Source organism: Drosophila sechellia, chromosome 3R (genome assembly GCF_004382195.2).
Source record: "Drosophila sechellia strain sech25 chromosome 3R, ASM438219v1, whole genome shotgun sequence".
NCBI lineage: Eukaryota > Metazoa > Arthropoda > Insecta > Diptera > Drosophilidae > Drosophila > Drosophila sechellia.
In genome coordinates, this window is record NC_045952.1 from 18,494,298 (window position 1) to 18,519,393 (window position 25,096).

Sequence of the window (25,096 nt, forward strand, 5' to 3'; positions counted from 1 at the left end):
ATACATACAACAGAGTATCTATGAGGTTGCAACTGCAACTGCAGCCCATTCCCATTTGCCGACATGTAAAATGATGCGTAAACAATATTCTGACGCATCATTAAAAACGCCTGAACGATGGAAAGGGGAGAGGTGGAAAGAGGAGGGAATTATGAGGCCGGAGCCATGGAGCTGGTGATGCTGAATCTGAATCAGCAGCAGCTTCATGTCCAGTCGGGAAATCGGGGTATCGGGGAATCGAGCAGCCAGAATCGCGTTGTGTGTGTAATGATCATGTTTTTTGCACACGGCAAACGCGATGATGATGACGCATGTGGTCAAGGAACTGCCCTGCCTCAACAACAATAACAAATTCTATTTGGCCCGCTCGAAAACGACGGCCCCAGAAGATCGGGAATGGTATATGTGCATCCACACATGTATGTATGTATGGTATGTATGCATTTATACAAACATACATCCGATTAGGAAGATACGAGGAGGAGCCAAGTGGAGAACGGGATCGTCATGTCCACCTTCACGCGCTGCAATCGAGTTCAATTGCCTCGGCGAGTACGCAAGCGTTCTGCCCTTTCTCCATCTGTGTCCCCATCTCACCCTGCCTCATTCGCTTGCCCCATTCTCTGTCCCTGCCCCATTCCCAATCCCAATCCCATGCCGCATGCCCCATCTCTCTCTGTGGGGAATACACGAACATGGCTGAATGTATCGCTTAATCGCTCGTTCGTTCCTCCGGCTGTGGGCTGTTGTTGTCTGAATCTGCCTCTGCCCCAGCCCCAGCCTCAACCTCATCCTCATCCACATCCCCAGCGGTTGTTGTTGATGATGTCGGAGTTGCAGTCGGAGCTGGAGGAATGGAGCTGATGGTGCGGCGTGCTCACTGCTTATTTATGCTGATCTCTGTAATGAGATATAATGCCGGCCGGCCGGTCAAAAAAGACAGCAACAATAGTGGCAGCGGTGGAGAAACAACAACCTAGCCAAGATTAAGCCCAAGCTGCGGCAGCAGGAAAATGGCCAGCAAGCTAGCCAGTAACTCCGAAAAGGCACTGCCACCTGACCAAAGGACAGCGAACCCAAGCGACTAGGAAGGGAAAGGGTTCACCTTGCTAAACAAAGAACGAGGGATCCTATAAGAGATTATATCCTGTTAAATGAGTTTGCTTTGTATATAGAGGCAGAATTCCCTGAATATTGGTGGTTAATATTCATATTATACGACTAGGTATAGTATTGCATTTATATGGCATATAGCTTCAGATCCATTGTGATCTTCGGAGAAACAAACATCATTATCGAAAACATGACACAGTCGCAGTCGCACCATCGTCATCATTGCCATTATCATTATCGAGCTGCATTCGTGATTGTTGTCGCATCGGCCGGGTGAAGAGAAGCTACAGCAAGAAGCTATAGAAACAGAAACCGAGTTGATAAGTCGCGCAGCCTCTGGGGTTCTGGACTCGAAAGATATCGCCCGGCCAAGCCACTCACGTATGCCAGCCACAGCAGCAACTTCTACCCATATTCTGTTGGAACTGACCTGGACAAGAATCGCTAAAGAAGACGACGATGGTGACGACGACGAGGGAGTGACGAAGCGGATCCGATCTTCAAGACGCTGACAGAATCAGCAAACAACAAATATTATGCATACAGCTGATTCAGATTGGAACGAATCTCGAATGAGATGGTTCGGGGGATGGCATAGAGAGGGTGGAACGACAGGGAAGGTGCTCCTCCTCCTGTTCCTCCTCCTCCTCCATCACCGAACCGAAGTGAACTCCATGCGTGGATATTAATGACCGGCCTCGACCCCAAACAACAACAGCAAATAAGCAACGAACGTGCCCAAGTAATAAAGAAATCGCTGCAATATGGTGCGGGGGCGGTTGGATGACTGTATGGCTGGATGCCGGCTGCTTCTTGGAAAAAAAACGAGGAAAAAAGCGGCTAAAAAAAATGGAAAGAAAACGCAGCGCGAGGAAGCAATTGGCAAGCGCGTCGAAGAGGCGCATAAATTACGGCAACACAGCCATCTTCACATTCGCATCGAAGTTGAAACAGTGGCGGTTTCCGGGGGTGGCGATCAAAACAAGCAAAGTGCATTAAAATTAATCGAAAAAATATTATAATTAATTTACTATTAAATAAATCAAGTTCCTGTTGTAGTTAAATGCATTAACTCTCTTGTTTCGTTCAAGATTATTAAATAGCCTCATATATAGCCATAAATCGTACTTAATTCCTCCCATTTTGTTCCATTTAAGTAGGCAGACCCCCTTGATAGCGTTTTTAAGCCCGCCCATGAGCGAATCACCAGTTCAAAGGGGGTGGGAGCTTCTTGGGCAGGAAATGCTGCGGCTTCTTCTCCAGCTTTTGCTGCCCCGTTGACATTGCCGTGGGCTCGATGTGTTTCCTTTCTTTTCCCCCGGCGAGAAAGAAAAACACACCCATCAGCTGATGCAGAAATTTTGCTTAATTTTTTAATTGCCCCAGCGGTGTTTTGTACTTTATTTACTTGCTTTTCTTTTTGTCTGGCATCGTCAAGTTGGCAATTAAAAATGCGTAACGCGGTTTCTCCCAAGCCGCCTTTGTTTCTCCCGTTTTTTTTGTTATTTTGCGACCTAAGCTAATGAGTTGATTGCCAGTGAAATTTTCGCAAAAAAAAAGAAAGCTATAAATGAATAAAGTACCTGGTTGAGCAGTTTTTACGCTCCTTGTTTCCTGTCTCATTTAGAATTGTGATTTTCACAAAAACCAAAAAAAAGCACACACACGACAAGGGGCATAACCAGAAAGTCAGAATTATGGGTGAGTGGGCAATCATATAATTTACGACTTACTGTTAACCAGATTTTCAAGTGTCATGGGGAAACTCACCTGAAATGGGACAAAAGAAAATGGAATCAATTAGTTGGGGAAATAATACATACATAGGTACAATTTAAGTGGGGACATTCAACCAGGTTCAAAAACCCTTCAAGCCAGCAACTCTCGCATATATGCATATACATATGTATAACTTTTGTTTATCTTATGAAAGTTTCTTTTCATGGTTTTGGCCATGTTTGCCAGCCAACAGGCAGCAGGAAAAACAAAAGCAAAAACAGTTCGAGATGCATCTAAATTAAAGCAACAACAACCACAATGACAAGAGCCTTAGCCAAAAGGCAGCAACTGAAATAAGCAGCTATGGACAATAGTTGTTGCTCGGATTGAAGGCACGGAGAATTGTCCAGACCAAAACCAGATGATAATAATGACGATGGGATGGAGTGCGAGGAGTAGCGAGGAGCACGGATGGGGAGCCCATTGGTGGAACCTAGCCCAACATTGTTTTTGTTCTCGCTATCCCCAATCCGCGATGTTGCTGCTTTTCAGGTCGTTGCTGCTGCCGCTGTTGTTTTTCGGTTTTATATCTGCGCCTCAGAATCATGTCGCGGAGCCAGTGAGCAACATGTTTGTGCAACTTGCAACTTGCGAGTGCTGCGGCACTCGGCACGGCGGCAACAACAGCCGCTACACGGCAAACAAAGAGGGCGTACTCTGCAATTTCAAGTTCACATCCTTATATGTGATTATCATCCCTAACATCGCATTAAAAATAGTTATATAAGTTATATTGTAAGGGTTCTGAAATCCTCGACTTAAGACCCCCATTAAACAAATATATTTTCGTGTAGCCAGCTGCTGTGGCCCGTGTGCCACATACACTGCCCTGTTGCTGCTGCAGATAAGTTGCTGCTGCTGCTGCTGCTGCTGTTGCCGCAGCCACTTGCCGTCGAAGTTGCTCATCAACTTTAGCCTACCACCACATGCGAGTGCGGCAAAGTCGCCGCTTGTTGCATTTAGTCATCGCATAGTATACTATACTATAGCGCTATAGTATCCCCCGTATACTGCCCGTCCTTCTGTCCGTTTGTCCGCTGGTCCGTCTGTCCGCTTGTCCGTCCGATCGGGCTGCTCATTCGCTACGTTCCACTTCAACACCCGTCGACCCGGCACATTGCCTTTCCCACAGTGGCCCACAGTTGGTGGAGACCGTCGAGTGCAACAGAGTTCGTTCCACTCGGTGGTGGTGATGGTGGTGGTGGTGGTGTTGGTGCCCCTCTTTCCCTGGGCTTTGTTTTGATTTCGTGCAGTTTGTTTTGCTTTTCATATTTCTCCGGGATTTTGTATTTTGCTCATCGTTCGCGATGCACTCGGGACCCCGATAATTGCAGTCAGGCAAGAAACGAGAAATGAGAAAAAACTGTAACTGGATTGCGCTCGTGACGTCACCGACGAGGGCATTCACTTTTGCGGCAACTGCAGCAGCAGCAGCAGCGGCAGCAGCAGCAGCGACAGCAACATGTTGCCGACAACAATCTGTGGCTGCCACATTTGTCTTTCACCGCCGCCTCCATTGTCCGCTTTATGAGCCACGAAATTCAAATTTACACATCGATTGCGAAGCTCGGGAGCTGCACTCATTGTCACGATAAATCAATTGGCCTCTTTGCCCCCTTGCAACTTGCAACAGCGGCAGCATCAGCGGCAACATCCAGTTTGTTGCTGCGGCCATACAGTAGCAACATGCAGCTGACACTTACGTATGTTAATGCTGACAAAAGAGTCAAGACAAGAGCAGCACAATGGCCCCATCAATTCGTGGGGGAAAGTGCAGCAGATTGGCCATATCGTTTCGATATGCAACTGCAACTGCAACTGCAGCGGCAACGTTTCTATTACTTTTCTCGGAACCAGAAACTTGTTCGGCCGCTTGACCCCTTTTAGTTGCCCTCCTACCAGTTGCGGATTTATATGCGGGTCGCATGCAAAGCGCCATGTCAACAAAACAGCCTGGCAACACACGTGCCACGCCCCCTTGGCCCCAACCACCGACCCCCTGGCGTGACGCGTCAGTAATGCAATTATTTTGATTTTTGTTAAACATATTTCGCAGTACTCCTGCCACTAAAAAGCCCACTCCAACATGGGAGTAGCATGGCTAGAGCAAATAAAAAGCGCTCAAGCTGACATTTTCATTGGATGGAGCAAACTCCTGGCCATTTGCCGTTTGTGGGGATCATTAGGCGCACCCCGGGGCCATTAATTTGAGCCAGGCCGAAAAGTGTTTGCCAATATACGAAAACACGAAGCTGAAAGGCCAGAAAAGTGAGGCAAAACTAGAGAGAGAGAGAGAGAGAGAGAGAGAGAGAGAGAGAGACGGAGAGAGGGAGGGAGACAGACAGAGAGGTAAACGCAGCATTTAAGATAAATCCGCGTCGATATCTGAAGACCCCAAGAAGTTGACTAAAAAACTAAAGGAGTAAATGGTGAAGGAACTGAAAGGGCCTAGGCCGGAGCAGCAAAATGGCCATCAAGTTCAATGTAACGAGAAACAAGTCGAGAACCAGAACGAGAACTTGGCCAAGTCATGGCAATGCCTTCTGCTTTTTATACCCTTTTTTCAATGGGTACAAAACTCTCCGACGGTGCAGTTAAAATAATGTTTTCCAAAGGGTATTTCTTGATTCCCTTTCAGTAGTTGGTTTTAGGTGTTCTTCCTGTGCTGATTATCGTTTGAGGTTCAATGCTCCATTTAGTCGGTGGACAGTTGCTGGGACGCACTGCATCACCGGGCGGTAAATCAGAAAAATCAACACATAAAAACTAAACAATCGCCTCATTAATTACAATTAGAAGTGTTTATTGCACATGCGCGGCCATAAAACGGGGAGAAGATCGGCCGAAGGGGCTTGCGTCATCATCAATCTTTCGACGGAGAGAGTTAAGTTAGTTCGCGAGATCGCCAGTCCTCCGCACAGAAGACTGGTGTGTAAGACTGGCCTGGAAGGCTGCGTCCCGAGAGTGGGCACTACCCAGGGGGCAGCCTCGGGGGCAGGCTGTAGGATTCATCAATCAACAGCTGTCACAGCCGCCGGCAGCCGGCCGGTTCGCTGTGTCTCCGTTTCTGTCCCGGAATCTACGCTCCTCTGTCCGCCGTCTGCTGTCCAAACTGGTCTGTCACTCGGCGCGGCGCATGCGCAGCAGCTCCCCAGTGAATCTGGGAAAGAGTCTTGCCATCGACTTGTCTTGGCCAACTCAGCAGCTTCCTGTTGGCCGCCTGGCTTATGGCTATCATGGCTGAGGCTGATGCTGAGGCTGGCCCGCTTCTGAGTGGAAAATTGCGAGTCGAACGGCTGACGGACGGGCGTCCGCTTTTTATGCAAATGCCTCACGGTAATTGTTGCACGAATATTGCATAATCATGACACATTACAAATGATCCGCCGATTCCAGCATGCCCGAGTCATCATCAATGTCACGCCTCATTAGCGACTGAAAGTGCACAATCCGAATCGGAATTGAAATCGGCATCAGAATCAGAAGCAGAAGCTCACTGCTGTCACAAGCGATTTGTGTGCTTTTGCACTTTAAGGATTGGATTAAAACCACATAGAAATTCAGCTTAAAGTCGCGACTTTCCAGGCCATTTGGCTTTTTGGTCACGCCGCAGCAGTTTCTATTTTCAGGCCGCTCTGGTCCTTCTTCCACTGGCTTTCCTTTTGCCCATCGTAGCCGGCCTTCCATTAACCGGGACATCGTTTATTTTTACCTTTGGCCAACACCTAGCACAGCAACTGGGCATTGGCTTTTTAAATATTTAAGCACCTGTCGCTTTGACAAAACGCTTTTCCATGGCAACGCCCCTAAAAGGAGGCTGTTCTCCGGGAAAACGTGAATAAGAAAAATGGGGAGTTGACCAGGATTTAGCTCTGGCTTTTCGACACAGATAGATATATATACATCTATATGACCTGCAGGGCAGCTGGACATGCGGAGAAAACTGCTGTCTATATGTGCGATGTCTATATCAAATGGCATGGAAACGGGACGGGTAGAAAAATGTCAGCGAATCCTTTTCCACAGAAAGAGGAGACAGTGGTGATGGGGGAAAGGCATCCTTTGTGCCGTGTCAGCAAACTAGATTCGCCGTACAGAACCATTTATTTGTGGCCCTGCCAGCTTTGACGCTTTATTTCCGCATCCGGTGCTGCGAGCGGCATTTTGTTTATCCGCCGAGTGAAAGACAGCGTGGCACTTTAATGTAATTGCGAAATCTATGTGAAACGAAATATTCTGGTTCCAATTCCTATTCCAATTGCTTTAGCCATAGTCATGGCTATTCCCCATCGAAAACTTGGTCAAGAGCTCGTTTCTTTCCCCCAGCGATAAGCGACTGCATTACTCAGTGTTGTGAAATTGCATTCGAGTTGAGTTGAGTAGGGGGAGTTCCGTGTTTCCTGCTCACTATTTATGTACGTATGTAGTTGTTTTTCCCGATCCCAACCGGTTATAGGTATAAGTTATAATGATCCCTAGCCGCCGCCGCTTGGCACATTTCACTCATCTTATTGGCCTCAAGACCACCCAGCCACCCACTCCATTCAGGCCCTCGAGTGTGGGATTCATGTGCGAGTGTGTATGTGTGTGTTAGACATGTCAAAGTAACATTTAACGGCTTTGATGTTTGTCAAATGGCATTTTAAACAAATGCAACTGGCGCAGGGCAATAAAAGCAGCAGCTGCGGCAGTATAAATAAATAGCGAAATAGCGCTATAATTTACGCTTTTCAGGTGGAAATGGCACGCAATGTCCCCTCCTTTCCACCGTCAACGAACGCCAACTTTGGGTGTATTTAGTGTAATTACTTGGAGTTTGGGTGGGATTTATGGGTGCTGGGTTCCGAGTCATAAAGCAATAATTAGCTGGCTTACAGCTAAGCAAGATAACTGATATACGAACCACTAAAAGAAACCTGCCGATTGGTAAGGCGAAAAATGGCTGGACTTTGCCTAATTATGGCACATGTTGTAAATAAAAAGATACGGTACAGTCATGGCTAATAGCTCGTTGTTATTGTTGCTAGCTAGAGCTATTGCTATTGTTGAGTGGAAATGCATGCGAGTGAATAGTAGTGAATGGCTGGAAAAGCCGTTCGACTCAGACAGCTTGACGCCAATGGCAAAAGCTGCAAAAAGCCCCCTTGTAATGATGATGAAGCTTTTTGCAATTGTATTGCCTCCGCTGCTCATACAATGGCAATTAAAGTGCAGTGGAAAAATCCCGTTGTCTGGGCAAAAGTTTAAACAAAAGGGGGCAAAACGCGAAATTGCTGCGCTTGAATTTCACAAATTATACGAAACTGAATGCGGCGCGTGTAATAAAATCAAGGAAATGCAAATGACAATGACTAAAACACCGCAGATCAAGAGATTTGACGTTTTGCCGGTTGCCATATTGCTATTATTTGCTATTAACTGCTGAAAACCGCATCCAAACAGTCAAACATTTTGGCAATCGGCTTACGAGATTTGTAGCGGTTGGTTAGCGGCTTAAAGGCCAATGGCAGGTGCCAACTCATTCGCCATCAATCTGCGGCGCAGTCGTTGTTGTTGTTGACTTGTCAAAAACGTTGACGAGTCGCGCCAACACGCCATCTAGCGTGCGGTCGGAGCAACAACAATTTGTAATCCTATTAACCCCTTGACTGCAATTAATCAATATTTTGGCCAAAGCCACTTGACCGTCCGAAGCGAGCACGATTAAAAACCCATAATTGAAAATTCTGAAATGCATGGCTTTAGAGTGTACGGGTGGTTACATGCAATTTGCCAAAGTTAATTATTATAATATTTTAATAATAAATTTTAGGGTTTAATTGGCCGGGCCCGGCTAATGACATATCAATCAGCTTTATGAAACCCTATATGCTCGCCAAACCGATGCAAATTGCCAGTTAATCCCAGTGGCTGCTGTTCACATTTTATGCATTTATTTTTCTGCCAAATTAGTGGCTTTCATTATAATCTTTATTGTTTTTTTTTGCATTTATATAAATTGTATTCGCGAGTTTTGTTTTGTGTGAATATTTTTATGATATTCACCGTGTGGTTGGCTTTTTTTGTTGCCTGTTTTGCAGCCAAATCTTCAAGGCCATGCACATTGAGTGACTCGAGTTTTTGTGCCCCGATGTTTTCGCTTGGCAATTTTATATAATGTTTTATTCCCCTTTTTGCTCGTTCTCTCTTATTTGTTTGTCGGCTATTGCAACCTGTCGCAAATATTTCGACGCATTTGTTATGCTTAGCTTATTTCATTATGATGATGATGGTGGCTGATGGCTGCTCCGTATATTTATAAATGCTGCAGTCATTCATCATCATGCCGGACCAGCCGAGCAGCTGAGCACCTGAGCATGGAAACACCTGAGTTTCTAGGTAGTTGCGCCCACATGCAGCTCGCTTTCGAACAGGAAGTGGGCCTTGAACACCTCTGGCCAAAAGCCATGAGCAGTAAGCAGCAAGCCATTAGCCGTAAGCGAAAAAAGCACTCTTGGCCAAATCAAATTGCAAGGCCAAAAAGCACACATACACTCTCTCGAATTTGATACTTTTTTTGGCCTGACCGATTGCACACGGCGTCAAGGTTGTTCGCTTATCTTTCGGAGAAAGCGGTTCTACGGGCCATGAAATACTTAATTCCTCCAGCTACATACCCATCATAAATTGCAACCTGTTCCGAAGATGACGTGATCTTTAGCGTATCCAAACACACTAAGTGGTAATTTATCATTCGATGCTGCGCCAAAAAGTATCGAAACAGAAAACATAAACAGGTGAAAGGAGGGCCCAATTTTAATTGGACTTAAAATGCTACGAGTAGAACGTGTAGCAGTAGTCTGTGAGACAAATACAGTTAGTAATACTGGGTCGTAGTTATTGTGGCGCAGGTAAATATTTGCCAAAAGCGAATGAACCCCTCGCATTTCGCATTCGCATTTAGCATTTAGCATTTGGCACATCAGTTGAATGCACTGTGGCCTGGAAACAACAGTCGTCGAATTCTGAATCTGAATTATTTATGTCTGGTGGGGCAGCCAAAGGATCTGGGATCTGGGAACTCGGATCTTGGGCTCTGTTTTCAGTTCTTATTTTTTTCGGAGAGGGGTTCGCTGGCTTGTTGGCGGTTGGCGGCTGGCCTGACACTTGTTATGCAAATGCCATTCAAAGGTAAACCGGCGAAGAGCGGATCTTGTGTGTGTTATTTGTGTTTTGAAATGTATCCAAAAGATACCCAGCGAAGCGAATGTGCGAGCGAACGAGTGAACAAGCGGCTGTCGTCATTGGCAATCGGATTGCTTGGTTGGCGTCACAACGCCGCTCTGACGACGTTTGCTATTGCTTTCCGGCATTGCAAGTCGCGCACGGGCAGCAAAAGCTATAGCTTCCGATACAGATGCAGATACAGTCGCCGAAACATACAGATAAAGATACAGGCACAGATACAGATACAGATACAGATACTCTGGCCAGGCAAGCGCATTTTATAAATAGTTGCTGCTGTTGTTGATTTTGAAAACAGCAACAACAAGTTGTTTGTTGGCTTCTGCGATATTTTTCTTTTGTCATTGCAAAATACGAAAATACAAATAAATACAAATTTTTAATACGTACTACTCGTATAGAAGCGAAAAGAAAAAGAGATAGCCGCTGAGCGATCGTTTTCACGACGCCGCCGACGGCATTGACCGCTAGAATGCAATCAACCTAGTCCAAGGCCAAGTGGCCAGCGGTTTTTATTTTATTATTATGATTATTATTAGGCCCCGGAGGTGGGTGAGTGTGCGCGTGAGTATCTGTGAAGCTGAAAAATTCAGCTCGCTAAATGAGGTTCTTCCTCATGACTAATTGTTTGGGGCATTAATTAACAAGCGTTCGTTCCAGGAACTGCATTCGAATTTTCGGTTGCTAGGTGAATTTTCCAGCTGCCTTTTCCTCCATTAGATAGCAGCAGCGGTTTTGTGCCGGCTAAGCAAACCGTTTTTATTGCATTGTTTGCACAAAAATTTTTGGCCAAACATTTGTGATTTATGCTCTTCGCTTAATTGAAAAGCATTTTCGCACCGGAATCGTATAAAATTCGCGGATATGGCCCTGATTTATTCAACTGTATATCTTTCGTTTTGCAAATTGAATACCCGCCGAAAGCGTAATTCATGAATCAGTTGTGAAGGGAGGGGATTGCGATGGGAAGTGGTTAAGCCAAGAAATAAACTCGGATTTGGCGGACTCTGCCTGTCTAGACGCAGCCAAGTGTCATTATGCTAATGAAAACAATCGAGGCTGAAGGACCAAGCATTCTTTTGGGAGCATGAACCCGCGGCCTGCTGGATTCATTTGGATGGGGGCAACTTTCCAATCCGGTCGAATGAATGCATAGATTGAGACGGCATTTATTTAGCAAAAACCACAAAGCTGACATGTCAAGGTTCTGCTGCGCTCGCACTGCCCACACGGATATGTTTAATAATAGAGTTGATAAATGGAGATAAGTGGTTTCTTATATACGTATTTATATAGTAAATAGTAGATGTTGGTGGTGGCATATATGCGTTCTACTCACAGAAGTCGATTAAAGATTAGCCTGTCCGAAGCGAGAAATTACTCACCTGCAATTAGAAGAGCGAAATGGAGATGTGAGTTGGTAATGCGGCAATTTGAATAAGAAATCTATTTGCATTTTGCATTGGAAATGCGCCTTTCAATAATTATGATAATAACTGGTTTGCAACGCTCGGCGCGGCCTTTGTGTGTTGGCTAAAAAATCAATATATAAATCAAATATTGCTCATACGCCACGGCAGCCAGTCGCCATTTTAATGCAAACAATCACCATAATGATGATGGCGCACGCAACGCACAGGTTTGCGTTCTACCATCTATTTCACATTTCTTGGCCTTATTTAGCGCGTTACTTTGGCCTGCAACTTTTCCAATTACCACCGCAGGCAGCCGAAAAATATAAATTGTTGCTCGCGTGGAAATGTCACGCAAGCTAACCTTGAAACCTTATCGATTTGCTGGCAAACTCAATTTGCAATTCGCTGTGGCTGTTGCCATTGCCTTTGCTACTGCTACTGCGTTTAATTGGCCGGACTTAATTACATGCGAAAGTCTGCAGTTCGAGATGCGGATGGGGTTGGAGTTGGGAGATGGGGTTGGGAATCCGGAGAGCGTGGGCCGGGCTATAATTAAAAGCATTCCCGATTTAAAATTCGCCCTGGGTTTCGAATTGGGGCTGGGAAAGTGGGAGATGTGCACAAAGGGAGCGAGAGCCTGCGCAGTGTTTTCCCCTACATTCTCGCTCTCGCAGCAAGAGAGAGAGAGAGAGAGAGAGAGGGAGAGAGTGGAAAATGCGCGGGAAACCCGAAGCGTTATTTATGACGACCCACTGAACCACTCCGATGACGTTACTGCTCCTCTTTTCCACTTTTCGCTGGTGGAAATTCAAGGAAACGAAACGAAACGAAAGGAAAGGAAAGGCGAGGGCTGCGTGGGTTTTTCGCCGCAACCCTTAAAAGTGTTGTCCATATTGATTTTCAGCGGTGTGTGTGTGTGTAGGTGTGTGTAAGAGTGGGTGGGCCTCTGCCGCTGCCGCTGCCTCTGCCTCGGTCGGCTTTTCTCGTTTTTCATGTCTGCCCTGACCTTGAATACATTTGCAATTCCTACATGCGCTGCCAACTTCTGTGTGCGTGTGCTTGTGCTTCTGGGTTTGTTTGTCGGCATTTTGCCTTTGCCGCTGACTTTGCCCAACTTTTCCGCTTTCCTCCCACCGCGCTCGTTGCCTTTGGTCAGAACCCCATTGATGGGCGCTTTCTTCGGCAGCTGTATTTGTTGTCATGACAAATTTGGTATGCAAAAATAAGCAAACAAAGAAAAAAGCGAAGGCAGAGATATTCTGTCATGTTTGCTGCTTAGGTGGAAATGAATTGGCTCTGACTTGTTGCAAACATTGTGGAGAATAATTTGTTTGCCAACTTGTACCGAAAAATGTGTTGATATGCGTTGCTGAATGAGCTTTAAAAATATAAATTATGACCGCACTGCTTTTGCTGGCTTTCTGTGTGGTATGCCTCATGCACTCGCAGTCGTGATTTATGGCGAGCGAGATATATGGCATATACATATCGTATTTTTCTTCTGCTTTATCCTTCACAGCCAAAAGTGTATTTGTTGAGCTTGACTTTTCCCCCGCTGGCCATTACATTAAGCCAAGTGGCGTGGCTGCTCAGCGCTTTCTGCCCTGACATTGCCGGCATTTGAATTTTAATGCAGTTCTGCTGCTTCCCGCCCACAATGGCCTCGCGGGGGCGGGGGGTGCGGAAAATCGGGGCGAAAAGTCGGTGGTTGCCTATCTATAGATATGTATATCCCGCATATACATACATGTGTGCCAGTATGCAGAGCATGTAACGACGCAGAGTATTTTAAGCTGCGAGGCGTGCCAATGTCGTTGCTCTGCTTTAATTAAGCCGGCCTCCCACTTTACCGCCCCTTTGATCCGCCCCCCTGATCCGCACCCCCCCTCTCACCCACCATTTAAATGCAAATGTCAACGAGCTGTTGCTGTTGCTTTTTGCTTTTCCGCCCACGACTTGCGCTTGTGGCGCACACAAAAAGAAAAAGATCCATCACAAATCAAATCATTGCAATCGATGTTGAGTTTTAATTTAATTCATTGCGAATATTACTTTGCGACTGTCAGAATTTTATAATCAAGTTGAAAATTCCAATTAATATCTACAAAAAAATGGATAAGCACATATGATTTATTTTCGTGGTTTTATATTGATAACTTATAGAGCGCTATCAATTTAAGTTTTAAAGAGTTTCTGATGTGAGATGATAGACTGTGTAAATAAAACTAGATTTATATGCCACGTGCCGCGTTCTGTGGCACATTATCTATCGTTTGCTGTAGCCAGCGGGCAATAATTCCCAAGTGAAACCGAGTGCACAGGTGTGTGTGGAGATCATTTGTTTGGCAAACCCCCACTCGCATCGCCATTCGCAGTTCGGTGTTCGCTGTTCAGCGTGTAGTGATGTAAGCAGAGCACTTGGCACATCCATTGTTTGCTGGGGTGCATTTGTTTTCCCACTCGGCAAACACCCCCACCCCTTGGCACCCTCTGTAGCTCCGCCCCGATCAGCCAACTAAGCGTATAATTAACGAAGATTGCCATATCAAAAACCAAAACAGAAAGCAACAAAACTGCGCCCGAGAGCGACTTGCAAATGAAATCACCTGGCGGCCTGAAGTCGCTGCTGCCGCTTGTTTGGCTTTTAATTATGGCGACTGCGGCGACGCCAACAATAAATTTTCGATATATACATATGTATATATATATATAAACATACTGGTATGCCAAGATATGTATGCTTAAGGGGAGGGGAAGAGGGGCAGGAGGTTCGCACGTTTGCATATTCATGGCATTTCGCGTTATTAATTCATTTAGCGCAATGCGAAAATTAATTAGCCATGAAAAGTGAATCGACCGCAAAACAATTCCAACGGCGATGCATTCACATTTCCAAATTGTTTATTTTACAATTAAGAGAAGAAAACACACAGTACCACATCTCCACTACGTTAAAGTAAAATGCTCTGATTTATGGCTGATACGTATATATCCACTGGTTTGTTTGTCTCAGCGAAATATATGGAAATTAAAGTATGAGCGAAAATACATGTGTTGTCATTAGCCAATGATTTAGCCACCGAATAAATCTCATAAATATTATGTGCTCTATCCGAATGCAGCTCATTATAAGCGTATTTCGAGGCGAATAAATTAAGGTATTTTAAATTAAGTGGTTTTCGGCGATCAATGGCTATGAGATAGCATGTCGACTGTGGGGAAGTGGGCTTTAATTGGCCCTGATAAGCAATGACATCAGCAGAGCGGGCTTTCTTCAGCCGGAAATGCAATATGAATAGCTGTGGACCAGCACAATTTGTGGCCAGAATTGCCATTTTCCATTTTCCATTTTTCGCTTTTCGACGACGTCAGAGCAAAGCAAAGGCAATAGAAAAGCACAGCAAAAGCAATGGCAAATACGAAACTGCATTGGTGTGCGAACACGTGCCGTTGCACCTCCCATCCCTCAACCCCTTTTTCGACCCCTTTTTGCATCATCCCCACTTATCTCCCCATGTGCATGTAGCGTTGCCTGTGTGTGTGTGTGTGAGTGCGGCGATTTGAGCGGATGTGAGTGAAGTGAGCAAGTGCGCATGCCAAAAACAAGAGCTGCATAGAGAGCGAGAGAGAGAGGGAGAGAGGAAGAGCGAGCGAAATGCACTTTCATGGCTAGCGGTTGTTGCGCAACATTCGCTTTTTGCCGGCCGGCGCAATGTATTTGCTGCAACAGTGTGGCATCCGCATCTACATCCGCATTCGTGCCACTGTGTGCGGTAACCTAGAAAACTGCACACGCATGTGTGTTGGTGAAAAAGTACAGCCACGACAACAGTTGCAAGGGCCGCCATTTTGTTGTGTACCGTTACCCCGAAACTAGGCCAATTCGCCGGGCTGCCCTCTTTCGGCTCTTTGCACTCCTATTATTCTGCTGATCTAATTGTGACCCCTCGGAAAAGTCTTTTGCGGGGAAAGGGGAGCGGGGAAGGTGGGCGGAAAGTTGTTCGCTTCTGGCAAAATGAAATCGAAATGAAAATGCAGTGTTTGTGCATCTCTTTTTCAGTTTTGTGTGGCTCGTGGCAAACGTTTGCCAAAAGATGTTTCGCAAACATTTCGATTGCATGCCTCTGACCACAATGTAAGTCGCCCAGAACAATTTGTTCATGTCGCTGAGTGAAAAATGGGACAGAGGACCTTACTTTGGCACATTCAAAATGTATTCTAGAAAAGACACCATTAAAAACACTTGCAAAAATCGGATCCACTATAATTATGAAAGGAATATGAATTTTTAGTATATTTATTAGTATATGCCTGCACTAGTTATCTAAGATCTAGATAATCACAGCTGGCTGCCAAGATTTGTTAGCCGATTACACAGCCTTTTTCCCTGTTGATATCTATCTATGTACATATATTGTGGTATGCAAGTGCACATATTGTATCTGGCCATAAGCAGAAGGCTGGCAAAGTGTGTCAGAGGCGCGGGCCCCAAGCCCAATGCCAAATACCGCATTCGATGAAGCGTTTAATCTTTTTTTCGGCCTTTGCCAATCCGGATGACAGCGGTACAGTGGGCACTGCACTTACACGCGATGGGGAAAAATCGTAACTTTGCCTGGCTTTTCGCCCGCTCATTTTTCCACCCATAAGTGTACTGTGAAGAAGTGATGACAAATATAGCATGAAATGGCCAGGTTGAAACTGCAGCAGCAAGCCAGAAAACCGAGAAAAGCAACAGCAATAGAGCACACACGAAAGCCAAACGGAAACGAGGCCAAACGATGAGCTGAAGCTTTTGGCTCGAGTGTCCGCTTCGTTTTGTTTCGTTTCGTTTTGTCACCTTGAACATGAAAATTGGCGCTGCATTTGTTGCTCTGGCCGTTTTCCGCTTTTCCGTTCGCCATTCGCCGTTTGCCGCCTGCATTTGCACTTGGCACAGATCTCGACCCGTGGAAAAGCCAACTACGACTACTAAATATTCATTTTTCCAATACGAGCGCTGCTAACTGCGTATGTGGAAATATATGTGCTTTTATTGCATTTCTGTTTTTTTTTTGCACCACCGTATTGCCATTTGCCTTAGTCACATTTTTGCAATTATGACAAATTTATGAGTTCGTTTCTCCCACACGTACGACTGCTTCTTTGTGTGTGTGCATTTCTGGCCACTCCTGCGAGTGACTTTCTGACTTTTGACGGATTGCGGCAGCCATTTCCTTAGCTTGTTGAATGCAAAAGACGTGAGGCATGCGTCAACTTAAAATGGCAGTTTACATACAAATGTTTCCGTTTTAGTAAATAAAAAATATAAAAATGCACATTCCATTAGGGAATGTCCCCATGCTTTTAGACGGATTCTTGTTATCTACGAATGTAAATGTGCTTCTTAGAAACGGATTAATCGAAAGTTATTTCAAAGAATTTAGATAAGATTGAGCGCAATTTAAAGGCACTGTTTGCTCTAATGCCCTTTGTTTTTCCATTGACCCTCGATTGATTGCAGTTTCTTGGGGTTTCGAGGCGTAGGCTGCCCGGTTGTCAGTCAGTTGCGCTGTCATTTATTCTGCTTAAGGTGTAATTACACTCGTGCCCAGCTGGTTCGCTTCTCAGACATTACTCATACGCCCCGTGCCCGTCGCCGGGTTGCCTAATCTACCAACGCAGCCAAGATGTCGACACTTTGGCCAAGTCATTTGCAATTGTTAATGCCCCACAAATTGCACATTGGATGCGGTGGAGAGGGGGGCTTTAAAAAACCACATACATGTTGGAAAGAGGCAGAGGGTGTGGGAGGGGATCAATCCAAATGGCTTTTAGCAGCACAATTAAGTTTTAATAATAACTCAATAAAGGCGAGCGGCAAAAGGTGAGTGGCAGAGCCAAGAAAAATGACTTATAGATAAATTTAAATCGCTTCCTAATCAGAATTCAAGGCCAACAGCCATATGAGTGAAATTAATACACACGACTGCGATGCTGACGTCGATCTATGGTCTATGTACAAAGTGCCAATTGTTTTGTGCCTTCTGTGTTCAGTTTTCAGTTTTCAGTTTTCTGAGGCTGCGACCGAGGTGCTCGAGTGTGTGGTGAGTGAATGTGTTGACTCAAGGTTGCTGCAGAGCCCCTCAAAGGCACTCGTATGAATTTTAATTAAATTCTGCCATATTTCTGCGCTGCTCTGCTTTTTGGTTTAAAAATAATTTGCAGAAAGTTAAGCGAAGACGAAGGAAATAAGGCAAAGCCAAAGCGCAGGTGAGGTGTAAACGAAAATCATAAATATAAATTTAAGCTTGTTTGAAGAGGGGCAGCTGTTTAAAAATAAATGCAAATGCAAGAGCAGCGCTGCTGTTCGCTGCACATAGATTAAAATTTAGAGTAAGCCATTCTTAATGATAAGTTAAGAACCATAGAGTTTTGTATGTGTATATATATATATATAATAATAATAATAATAATCATTTGATTATCTTGGCCACTTTCAAATAGCAACTTTCAACAGTGTAAGTGTTTTTTTTTTTGAGAGGGTGCCTTCTTTTCTGCTGCCAGCTGCAAAATACGTGCACATTTTTCAAAAAAAGGCCAAAAGCGGCTAAGCCAAGGCTCACATAGACACGTGTGCAGCGCCATGTTGGCTGGCCGCGAATGCAGTTCCGCCGCCCTCTTCCCCTCCCCCTGCCCCTACGTCATTCGCTTACCCCTTCGCCCGAAGCTGCAGCTAGTGTTTTTCTTAGTGTGCGTTCGCCTCTGTTTGTGATTGTGTTTCAACTGTCAGGCATTGCGAAAGCTTAATGCCAGCTAACCGCAACGCCGCTCATCCGCCGCCGCCCCTCCTTAGCCCCTTCACCTCCCCCCACACTCGGTGTAAAACCCCTCGACGCCGCCTCTGAATCAACCGCCGCGCTGTCTGCTAGGTGCACTATAATTTGCCTGTTTGCTTTGGCTTTGGCGTTTTTGTTGCCTTTTGATATTATAAAACAAATTAGACGGAAAAAAAACTATGCTATACTGTGAGTTGGAATTTGAAAAGTTTATACTAGACTAGCAACTAGAGAAGGGGAAGTGTGCGGGGGGCGGTGAGGGAACATGGCGTGTGCAATTAGCCGCAACTACAAAGTGAATGCTGATGCGGCTGTGCTCTCATAGGGTTTTGGCCCAATTAAGTCTCGAAATTCTGGGGAAATTCATTCTATGAGAATTAAGCAGAAGAAGTGGCAAAGCTGGACGATCTAGTCGAGTCACTTTTCCCAACAGTTTGTCACCGCAAATTGCTGGCTCTGATTGCTTGTCACATGCCATCGTGGCAGTTTGCGTTTTAATTTCCCCTCCAGGATTGACTTGTGGCCTTCCCACTCGAGCTTGAGCTTTCCTTTGGTGGCCATCGCGAACTCCGTGAGTGTGTGATGTGCCTGGAAATTAATGGGCGAGCGTTTAACCACCCATTGCGGTTGGGATTGGTATTGGGGTTGGCATTGCCTTGGAGCTTTGCCGCTGCCTTAATGGGAGTGCAACTGCAAAAGGGCCTTGATTAAAAGGCAGGCGGTTGGGGGCTGCGGCCCTGATTGTCACGGGTGGCGGCGGTAAATGGTAAATGGCAAATGGCAAATGGCGAATGCACATAAATCTGCATTTTAAATAATAACCCGCACGATGGCGGTGACGAAGATTCAGCGAGACAAAGGCCACAGTGAGTCGACCCTCTTAGTGTTTCACTACATTTTAAATCATTCCATTTGAATCGCATGACGCGCCTGAGCAACGAAGGTTGATCATCAATGCATCTGGTAGCAGCGAGCCGCACGCGCTTCAGTGCGTATGAGTAATGTCAGATGGATGCCATTACGTATGCGCCACGTGGACGCCTTGAAGATCTCCACTCGACTCGACTCGAATCGTTTCAATTCGGGGCGAGCGCATTTATTCTGATGCGGCACATCACACACAGCTGACAACTGACAATAATTGCGCACAATTAGACATTAATTGCATTCGTTCTCAGCCCGGCGATCGTGCATTTATCCATATATCTATCCATCTATCTATCTAGCTATCCATCCATCCAGCTGGCTAGTGTTTTCGCTGGGCAGCGATATTCAAGATGCAAGATGCGGAAATGCGGCATATATCTTTTCAATTAACCAGCCACGCCTTAGCAAAATAAACTTTTGCATTGTGCTCGTTTGTGCATTTGTTTGTTTTTGCAGCTCAGCCCCCGAAAAACGATGGGCGTGGCCGCCTGACTCTGACATAAATTCAAATGCGCACAGACATTTAATTTGTTTCTTGTTTTTTATTGTTTTTTCTTTTGTAGACTGACGGAGCAGGAAGTTTGACGCTTTGGTCAGCTTTTTCGGCTCGGTTGTGCAACAGGTATATGGAAAGTGAAAGTGCAATTGCTGGCAGCAAGATTCGAAAACGTTTGACTAATTGAAACGAGTGGAAAATTGATTGGACTTGGGCGAAAAGTCAAGTCGCTATGAGGAGTCCGGTAAATTTCCAATCCTTATTAATCAAGTCAAAAGACACTGCGCCCTAGGTATGAATTATATGGGTTGAGGGCAATTGTATATTCTAAACAGCAATCGGATGGGCTGAATATATTTAAATGATTTACATCATGGATCAAGTATTGAATATTTTCCAATACAAAACATTTCAATCAAACTCTTTTGGTCAAGTGTATTTTTTTTTCGTCGTAGCCATATGAAAATCTAATCAGACTTTCAAGGTTAACATATTCTACCGCGGCTGCTGCTCACTTTGATATTTGTTCCCGGCTGTGGTTGTTGTTATTTCTGCCATTGCCGGCTGCTCGTTTTTAGGTTTTTTGTTTGTTCGCTATTAAGAGCCCTTAAAAGCTCTAAACGAAATAGCCAAACACACGAGCTGGTGAGAAAGCGTAACTAGTTGGGCAAACAAACGGCAGACGGGCAGAAGTTTTCTGGATGGGGGGCGTTGTTGTTCGTTTCCGTGCTGGTTTTCAGCTGCGTAAGTTAGCTCGTTTCGGTTTCTCGGGCTGAGGCCCTTAAAGTTCAAACATAATTAATTAAAGAGCCAGAACTCTCGGAGTATGCCTGAGAATCGGTATCGGATGGCTGGGGGTTATTGATTTTGTTGAATTTTGCAGTGTGTGCGGTGTGTGTTTGCCAAGTTAACGAGCCGCTGACATTGCCCTTTTGTGTGATTGATGCGTTGCCATTCTCCTGGGCTTGAATCATTGTCGACATTTATTTGATATTCTATATATTCTGTATATTCTTTCGCCGGCAGCAGCAGCGCTACGTTGCGTATGAGTAATGGGCATCAAGCATACGCCGTGTGGCCGTGCCAAGAACAGACCGACATTTACATAATTATGGCAATTAAAATCTATACACAAAGTTGCAATTAAAATGCAACAAAATGTCACGCTCCACCGCCGTTAGCCCAGATTCTACTGACCGCATTCTTGTACACCAATCTCTATATGTTTCTTATATCTAGATGTTGGGGCCTTAGATCGAATCACCCACCTTTTTCTTGCGCTCCTCCTTGTAGTCGATGACAATGCCCTCGTCCGACGTGGACACGGATGCTGTGCGTGTGCGTGCGTTGTCCGCATCGTGGGGCGACATCATGTTGTGTGGGCTGTGGTGGGCGTGGCCGTCGTCGCTCAATGGCGGCGATGGGGAACCGGAGCTCCAGGAAGCCGACGAGCTGCTGCCGGGACTCGAGCACTTGTCGGCCATTGCTGGGATGAAATGGTTAAAATTAATTAGCTTATATGTAGGCGTGGTCGCAAAGGGGGGCGTGACAGGGTCAGGGAGGGAGGATGACCTACAGCCATGCGGACTCTGCAGCTTCATCGATGACAGAATCTCGGCGGCACGGCATGTTTCCTCATCTTTGCCGTAGTCCTGGTGATCGCTGGGCGGACGTTTCCGGGGACTGCAAAAACAAAAGATAGGAAAAATAGATGGTTTAGTTAATAAATAATATTTGCAAGAATCCAACTCCTCATTGCATTGAAACAGAATTTTGTGGCCTAGTTTTATATATAACATATTTTAGACAAATCAATTCCCGCTTTGAACATTGACCCAGATTATGGTTCTTGATTTTATCAGTTATCTACATATAGAGAAGCTAGAAACTGGGCGATAAAGATATACACACGCAGGCATTGGCGGCATTTGCTTAGACACATCAAACAGCGACCGCCCATCGTTGTTGTAATTCGCAAAACAGCAACAACAATCCGTCGAGGTCTTTTCAGCGATAATCGCTTCGAGCGGCATTTCAATGCAAAACATCGCAAAACTATTTTTCCATTTAACTAATTTGTGTGGCCACCAAATTCCGCCGCCCATTGTGCTTTTATTATTGTTTCGTCATTAATTGGCCTCCTTCCGATGGCCTCACATTTTTCGAAGCGACGTCAAATGAATTTCAGCCAGCAGATTTCCCAGTTCCGATGGCTTTCCATGCTGTTTCAAGATGGCTTTAAACTGGCTTTAAGTTGGCTAACCTTGGCGCAACCTTCGCTGACCAAATCGGTGCAAAATCCTTATGAACGGCGAACGTTTCTGACGCTCAAACATATAAATTTGAACAAAGGCTGGCGTCAACAATGGCTGGATCCTTAAATGCATCTAGCTATTGGCGGGGGATGACCATAAAGTCGCGACGCTTTCATAAATTCAAAGCATTTGAAACGGAAAAACTGATTTGGCATATTTGCCATAATCAAGCAGAGTGCTACCCCCCCTTCTGGCCAAATCATTTAAGCCAAATGGCGGCTATTGAGACAAGTGGTGCTAGACTCTTCAAAGGATTCCAACACTTGCTGCGTGCCAGGATTAAAGTTGATAAGCAGGTGGCGGTTTCCTCTGAAGATGCAGTGCTAGTGAAGCAAGCAATTATTGATGCTCAGAATTTCGGTCAGAACTCCTCAACTGTGCTTATCTTTTGGCCATCTGCTTTGGGCCAAAGCACAAAATACAAAACAGAAAGCAGTAAACAGAAAACACAACCAAGCAACTCGTGCCGGCCAACCGACTCACCATCATCACCATTGTGCAATGTGAAAAGCCGCGGGCAATCGTGGCCAAGTCTGCACTTAGCCAAATGCTGCCTCCTTGGCCAAAAGAGCTGTGCTGGGCCGTAAAACTTTATTACTCGGCTACCAGGTTTTAGCCTTTTGTCTAATGCAAAAGCACCAGTGCTGGCACCATCACCTTTTGCCTGGATTTCCGTCCCAATTAAATTTACTAAACTCAACGATAAATTTCTGCCGCAGATCGTTGCTAATCGCATAAAAGTAAATTCGCGCATAAATCGCGCATTTCCCCCATCCGTGGAGAATCAGTGCTCGCTGCGCTCGATTTTCCCCCCTCATTTTCCTGCTAGCCGGCCGGCAAAAGGCGCGTGCCTGTCGGTTAGTCAGAGGAGGGGTAAGGTTGGGGGAAAGGTGGTTTTGGCCTGGCCATCACGATGTGGCCATTTTAATGCGCACAATCCGTACCGTTAGGCCGTTTGCTTTCCGCCCCATTGCGCTGAGCTGGAAAAAACTTTAATAAACTGCAAGCGAGCGGTTGCAGTTGCAATGTTGATGTTGCATTGTTGATGCTGCTGCAACTGCTGAAACTTTGACCGCGTCTTTTGAATGCCTTTTCGGCCTACTAGCTGCTGCGTGGCCGCACGTAAATTGCCCCAGAGCGCGTGATTGAAATGCGATATATTCGCGCCCGATTTCGGGTCTCTTGAGCCTGGGAAATGCTGTGCTTTTCTGCTGTCTTGGCCATTATTTGGCCACGTTTGCTGGCCGCAATCAACACGGCAACAGTCGGTCGAGGAGCGAAACAAGAAAGAAAAAAAAGAGGTGTTGAAAGCAAAATTACATTGCGGTGTCAGGAAGTGAGAGATGCGATATGATATGCGCCAGCCCAGAGAGTCAGTCAGTCGGTTGTTTGCATGTGCCGGCGAAATTTGTGAAAATTGCATGCATTTCGCTGGCTGCAGCTCCATTTCGACTTGATTTGCAGTGCGGTTTTCTGTTTGCTGTTTGCAGTTTTCAGTTTGTAGTTTGAAGTTTGCAATTAAAGCTTATTAAATTAGCCACGTGCTCGATATTCGCTTTTGTTTTCGGGGGAAACGATGACTTTCACCAAAATTGGCCAGGGAAAGCGCAAGTGCGAGTTAGCCGGAGACAAAGCGACTCCGCCGTGGCCTGCAATCAACCAAAACAAAAAAAAAAAAAAAAAAAAAAAAAAAAGGCCCCACAGATATCACCAATCAAAATCTAAGTAATTTTCAAGTGTAATTTATACGCAGGCAAAAAATAAACCCAAAACAACACAAAAAGCGAACAAAAAGCACCAAAGTCGTTGGCTGATTTCTGTGATTAGAGCGGTTGTTTTTTTTTTTGTGTGCCAGCAACTTCATTGAGGTTTTTGTGTGCCTTGTGAAAGAGCTTTTAGCTTATCAGTTTGCACGATAAGAGCCAAGATTCTATGGCCCATATCTGCGCTTATTCAAGCCAATGTCAACAGCAACAACAAAGCGGAAATGTTCGTTCGAAAAAGAAAAGTAAGGCGAAGAGCCAAGAAACCCACTGAAGGTAAATACAATTGGGACAAAAGGAAATCGTGTAATGACAAGTGTTTTGGCCCCAAAACGGATCGATGCTAACAGCTTCGGTATTTTTATGGCATGCAAACAGGAAGCGCTCTGGTTTCACAACTTAACCAGTTTGCAGTACGGCGGCCAACGGCGCGTATGCGCAATATTCAAAATGTATTCAAAATCTTCCATTTACCATAAGCGAAATGAAATGAAATCAAAACAAATCCCCACAGACATGGCACACTCGTACGCACTTTTATTATTCAATATTTTTGTGCCTACATTTTTGTTTCGCTTTTTTACGATTTGTTGTTTTTTTCGTCTATTAGTTTATACTCGTACTATAAGTATATATTTTTGCCAATGACGTTGCCAGACGGAATCGTGTGAGTGAGTGTGTTTTTTATTTTGATTTTATTTTTGGACAAGTGCCTGGGATTGTTGTTAGCTGTTGTTGCTTCAAGGTGTCAATGTTGTTGTTAGTTTTTTGTTGTTTTGCATTGCGTGAGGTGACTCAATTTGACCCCCGCACTTGCCTATCTGGGAGTTTTTCCCATACGCCATGGCATTTTGTGCTCAGCTTTTATTTGTTTGTTTTATTTAAAGAAGGCGACCTCTTTTCTGCTGTTGTCCCTGTTAATTTGGAGGTTTCATTTATTTGTATTTCGTATTTTGTTGCCCTGCCCGCCGCTGACACACATAATTTTTGCTCTTTTTCGCCTCAGCCCGTTTCGGCTGTTTTGTGTTTTTTGCGAATGGCGAACAATAAAATTGAGTTAAGCAAACAAAAGCCCGACTTTTGGTGATGTGGTGGTGGTGGCCTTAAAGCCACCGAGTAGCGCCAGCAGACCAGACGGAAATTTGTGGCGGTAAACAAAACAAACAGCGAAATACCGACATTTTTGCAGGTGAAATACGCGGCGGCATTAAATCGAAAACGAACGCGGTGCGTAACAGTAAAATGT

General features: G+C 45.2%; 1 protein-coding gene across 1 annotated transcript in view; it reads right to left on the reverse strand.

The window, feature by feature from the left end:
* Positions 1 to 25,096, reverse strand: part of LOC6607016 — a 114,773-nt gene that overhangs the window by 25,001 nt on the left and 64,676 nt on the right. Inside the window, 2 exon segments of the mRNA XM_002031769.2 lie at positions 21,041 to 21,258; positions 21,349 to 21,455. Of these exon segments, the coding sequence (XP_002031805.2) occupies positions 21,041 to 21,258; positions 21,349 to 21,455 (325 nt within the window).